Source organism: Cibotium barometz, chromosome 41 (genome assembly GCF_041138505.1).
Source record: "Cibotium barometz isolate CiBa-2024 chromosome 41, ASM4113850v1, whole genome shotgun sequence".
Classification (NCBI taxonomy): Eukaryota; Viridiplantae; Streptophyta; class Polypodiopsida; order Cyatheales; family Cibotiaceae; genus Cibotium; species Cibotium barometz.
In genome coordinates this window covers 8,542,205-8,548,040 of record NC_141086.1, presented here as the reverse complement: position 1 = coordinate 8,548,040, position 5,836 = coordinate 8,542,205, and the positions used below count along the sequence as shown (strand labels likewise).

General features: G+C 41.3%; 1 protein-coding gene across 1 annotated transcript; it reads right to left on the bottom strand.

Annotated features, from left to right (window-relative positions):
• Positions 1-2,588: 2,588 nt before the first annotated feature.
• LOC147614671 (uncharacterized) lies at positions 2,589-5,213 on the bottom strand. Its single transcript, XM_086779774.1, has 5 exons — positions 5,193-5,213; positions 4,930-5,061; positions 3,408-3,582; positions 3,235-3,318; positions 2,589-2,998 (listed from the first exon to the last, which is right to left on the bottom strand). The coding sequence occupies exons 1-5, from the start codon at positions 5,211-5,213 to the stop codon at positions 2,589-2,591; spliced, it is 822 nt and encodes a 273-aa protein (XP_086635900.1).
• Positions 5,214-5,836: the final 623 nt, after the last annotated feature.

Sequence of the window (5,836 nt, the reverse complement as noted above, 5' to 3'; positions counted from 1 at the left end):
CCATGTGGCTAGGCGTGTTCACCAAACACGATATTCTCGTGGTGGCGGTCAATGGAGTAGATGAGGGATAGTTGTTTGCTCACTTTTTCTATTGGATTACACGGCAGGTTAGAGAGATCAGACCACCCCTTGGAGGATTTTAGAGGCTGCACCTTGTAGAGGGTGAGGGTGGTTGGTTTTTGGGCACGTTCATGGCACATAGATCCAGGACCCGTCGGCCAAGGTGGCCAGGGAGAGATTTTGGCGGTTATGGATTTGGGAGTGCCGACCTCTCATGCACTTACAGTGAGACCCAAGAGAGTGGACGTAGCATGATCCCACAGACCGGGTGGAGACTCTGGATACCCCTTTCTTTGCATATATAGCGAGGCTCGGCCGGCAAGAGCTAGATGTCGGAGATAGATGGCACACCAGCAGAAGCACACTAGTAGTCTCAGGGCCTATCACACAGGGCTTCCTTTCATATTTCTGGAAGAGTATTTGGCCAAGGAAGATCACTCTCTTCCTCTAGTTGACGGCACACAGGAGTCTGGTAGTGGGTACTTGGCTAGCAGTCGGAGGGAGACCAGCAGCTTGTTGCTCGAGGTGCGACCACCCCCAGGAGTCTCAGCAACATTGCCTTTGGGATTTCCTGAAGGCTTAGCAGATTTGGCAAAATGTATTCTCCACATCTTTGCTATGGATATAGGGCATTAACCCGGATTATCACTTGGGGTACTATCGCTTGGGCCACCCGAGGCTAGAGTGGTTAGGACTTATGAGGATGGGGGAGTCCATGCCCTTCAGGTCTCCCACCATCGTATTGTAATAGTTCTATTCACAGCCCCACTTGCAGATGTTTGGCGAGACCAAGCTCATGCCACTGCTAGAGATTTATAGTAGCATAGTAGCCTGGCACATCTGGCGTGCTAGATGTAGCGAGGCTATCAAGGGTACCCACACTCCGTCGGCTAAGACCATCAGGAGCATATGGCTCAACATCCTTCACACCCTTTGCGAGGCTATCAAGGCTATCAAGGGTATCAAGGGTACCCACACTCCGTCGGCTAAGACCATCAGGAGCATATGGCTCAACATCATTCACACCCTTTGCGATCAGTGGGGGAAGCTGCAGGGAGGTTTTGACCACATGGGAAGCAGTAGGAAGCCTTCTTGAGACTTTGGAGGCCTGGCCCTTTCCTCATAGATAGAGGTGATGACCCCATTTGGCACTACAAACCACCTGTGTGGTTGTTTCCCCCCCTCCCCCTCCTCATAGAGCAGCTAGCCAGAGGAGAAGCATCTATCCCCCTTATGATCACTTGTTTCCCGCCCTTATATGAGGCGAGTTTGTATTTAGCCCTTCATGGTTGTACTTAGCCCTTTGTAGCTGTTTTGCTCATTAACTAATTGAAGGGTCTTTTTTTGGAAAAAAAAAGGACATAGGATAATGCTACACAAAAAAATGGAACATATATAAGAAATAGGATATAACAAGAAGAACAAACAAACTTTTGAGCTAGAGGGGGTGTGATGTGAGTATTACTAATTGTGTATGTGTGTGTGGGTTAGACTTTTAATAGTCATATTAACTATAAAAATACGTGTGTATGATTGTAATTATTTGTATATATGTTGAGACATATTTTATAGAAACCCTTTTTTTATAATTATTTCACACCTTGTCATTACTATTGGTATTATTTTAGACCTTGTAACTTATGTTTAAATCACATATTTTTTTCCATTTTTTTCGTGTTATTTATCATACACATCACTATGTTCCCCCTTGCATCTATATATATATATATATATGAAGTTCTACCAAACACCAAGCGAGATTTTCTTAGCAAACCAAAATAACTAAGCGGAACCCATCAAAATATCCTAACTCATTAAATTGCATTATTAAAAAAAAGAGCCAAAAAATTGTCATTGATGGAATAAAACAAATTATAATATACCAATTAGAGCCTTCGTCTAGTGACTACAATGTTAAAAAAAGGTGTAATGTGACTTGTTTTCCAAACGACCCATGATCAACCAAGATACGAGGGTACTTTATCGCTATATAACAAAATCGAAAAACAAAGACAAAGATAGGTTGCACCTATCATAAATGAAGATTTTGCATCAACAAACAAAAGATGATAGTATACAATTTAGTTTCTTGTTTTTGAATGCATTGTACATAGAAGACCCTTGGTATATTTGGAGCTTATGTTAGTATATCGAAAGACTGACAATTAACCTTGAGATACTAGGAAAAAAGATCGCCTTGCAACAAAATCAAAGCACAAATATAAAAGCTAATCTGAATGGCTAAGATGAGTCACACTCATCATCAATGAAGACATTGCGCCTTAGTGGACGTTGATGGAAATCCTTCTCGCACAACTCATCATCCACCATTCATCTTGACATTGTTGCAACATACGTCGGCAAACATACGTCGGCAACATACTTTTCCAAGAAACCAAAAGATACATTAACTTTCAGAAATCACCACTCAGAAGACAAACTGATAGCATCAAATCCAAAAACGTGTAATATATGTCCATGATATGTCAAAACATACACCACATCAAAAACTCCCAACAATAAAAACCCTAACGTAAATATCCATAGGTAGCATGAAACGTGTAGCTTGTGAAGGTGCATGACTCACTATAATCATCGAATGGGTTTTCACCCGCATTTTTGTCCACATCCTCATCTCCAAAAGATGTAGAATTATACTCCCTAGGCTGATTCCTAGTGCGAAGCAAAGGCTGAACATAAAAAGTCATAAGTCCCTCATCTCTATCAATGGATGCACAAACATGCCTTGTAAGCAAACATGCCTTGAGGATGGGAGCTGTGCCACATCCCAACTCAAGGCAAATACCTCCTCGTCGACACAGCAACTCCAAAAAACGACCAAGAAATCTTTGGTTCCTCTTAAGACTCCCTCGCCATGGCTCTTCTGAGGAGGCTAATGCCATATATGCATCCGTCATGTAGTGATGCAACACCATGTCTACAAGATGCATGCATAAGCAATCAAAGTAGGGCAGACTATCACCAATGTAAGATGGCAGATGCATCCCATGATGATGTATCATAAAAAGCACAAAAGTGTCAGCCCTGAAATGTCAAGCAACATAATGAATATCAGCATGACTCCAACTAACACATTTTTGACAAAACATGCAAACAATCACACACCAATCTTACCTCGGTACGTAGCCCAACAATCTCAAGGTAGCCATATACTTTGTTGTGTGTGAAGCATAACAACACGGCATACTATCACCAAGTCTAAAACTCGACAGAACCTCTCTACCCACCCTATCGAATCTCTCGCAGGAGCAAAGTGAGAGGAGCAATGATTCATGCGGACACAATATCAAATACACTCAATTTCCAAACAAAATTTGTAGACGTACCTCCCAATGATGCCATAATAAGAAACCAACCAGAGTCTGATAGTGTCGAAGTAGAAAGGCCCACACCATAGCACACATGGTCCTCTATACACACATCCCAAATAGGGTGTGTGGTCGGTTCATGATGTACCCCTCCAAATGGGAGGTCCAAGAAGATGAAATCTACAGCCGAAATCTACAACCCAACCCACTAGCCTCCCCTTCCTAATGTACTCTTTGCCTTCTGGCTTAGTTTTGATTATATGCTCATGTACCGGTGCCCATCCAAGGTTTCTCACACCAGGTGAAAAATTTCAGCCTATAGCAACGTAGTTGGTGGTATCTCCAAGTAGTGGTAGATCATCACCATACACAAGCTCTGACACAAATACAAAAGAAGAGGACTTTTTGACATGATGGGGCCTTTTAAGGCCTATAGACGAAGAAGGGTGAGCTTCACCCTGCCCCCAAGTCCTTGAAAGCACACACATCATCCTTTTGAACATACAGCCAACACCAAAAGAAGAAACAAGAAACCTCACAAAACAAGAATTTTCAAAACTTGTATCTTAAGGAGTCCGTATCCTTGTAGTAGCACAATCTTCAATAGTCATTGTGCTTCATTTGGTCTTTAATCTCCCTCTCTCTCTTAAGCACATGCCTCGACACCATATCTATCCACCATGGGTAGTTATCCAACTATCAACGAGAGAGGTTGTGCATGGGTGGTGGATACATACACTCCTCCTCTTTGTTGAGCAAGAGCCATTTTCTTGCTCTAATAGGAACCGAGGGAATATGGCTCTTTTCTTTCATCCACAAAAAGAATCTGCACATTATAAAGAACAATCCACTAAGTTGCCATAAATATGCACATGACTCATTAGGTTGCCATAGCAAAAAAGTACCTATAAACTAGCCTTTAAGCTGCCATTTGAATGAGTTCAAGCTTCTTAAATGAGCTCTCTATTCAAGGTTCTTTTCCTTATCTCAGTTCTACCCTCAATAAGGAAAATGTGCTTCCTAGCCTCAAGCTTCACCTCTTCAAAATAGTCAAACATAGCAATATTGTGGAATAATAAGGCACATTAACATAATCACCAAGAACATGTTGTGCTCTATGATACACTTTGTCAAGCAAGCCCTCTCTTCATAACCAACTACATCAAATGCAAAAACTCATTGAGAATTGGCAATGTATAAGTCAACAAACACACTTTAATGATTAAGATACTTACTTTCTAAATAGATGATCCCCACACAAGTAAGCCCATAAGATGCCTTTGTTACCTTATTAGCCTCTAAGAGAGAACCAAAACACCTTTTTTTCAATTGAAGCATCACATAAGGCCAACATATTTAGCTTCTCCAAAGTCACAAAGCTATCATGTGCCCATTTCAGAGCCCAAACTATCATCCGCCATTCATCACCAAGCTTAGGATCAATAATGTTGAGTATCTACAAGCCATTTCTACATAATTATGACACATTCACATATCACATAGTCATGCTTATATTTTGCAAGAGCTAACACTTACATACCTTCCCAATACGGTCACCAAACCTAGATGCAAGCTCACCGAGCTCCTTCTTCTCCAACATTTTCAACTCCTCCTCTGACATACTATGCCTTGCTTTCTCAAGCTTCTTATTAGGAGCTTGAGTTATTTGAACCTAGAATAAAAAGTCCAAGTTAAAAATTGACAACAATCAACTACTTTTGTCATGGAAACAAGAGAAAACATTGTTGTGCATCAAGGTTCGTACCACGTAAACTTACATTATAAACTAGTCTGCCCAAATACCTCCTTGTAAGAGGATACCATGGCTCCGACCTTTTTGTATACTTCTTTCTAATTTGAGAAATCAACCTGCTATCCCTCTCCAGAAAACCATCCATGTAGTCACTATAGCTTGCCGCACAAATGTTGGCATAGTTTATAATATCATCTCTTAGGCTAGTGGCTACTAGTGCATGGGTGTTGAAAGTTGAAACGAAAGAAAACAAAATAAGTGCATTGGTTTTCAATTTTCAACTAGATAGACATACGCAATGTGTAGACTTAATCATTTCCAAAAAAGCACTCACAAGCTCATTCGTTTGCAGACTCGATAGCAAGGCAATCTCAGGTACTCTTGATGCATCGATAACGGTACACAAAACTCTGCAATGCTTCTCTTTTGTTTAAGAGAACCTTTCCCTTATTGCGGATCACCATGCAATTGTTGGTTGCCCTCCCACACATAGAGTATCCTATTTGACAACGCATGGAGTTCTGGCCTTTCGTCTATCTCCGCTTCAAACTTTGTGTTTATCTCTTGCCAAACGGGGTTCCATCCTTCCAATACCTCATCCCCGACCAAAGTCTCCTCTCTGTGGAAGGTCCACACAAAAATAATAAATGCTCTTTTCTCTTGAACATAATCCTCTTTTCCAAAAGCTGTCTTC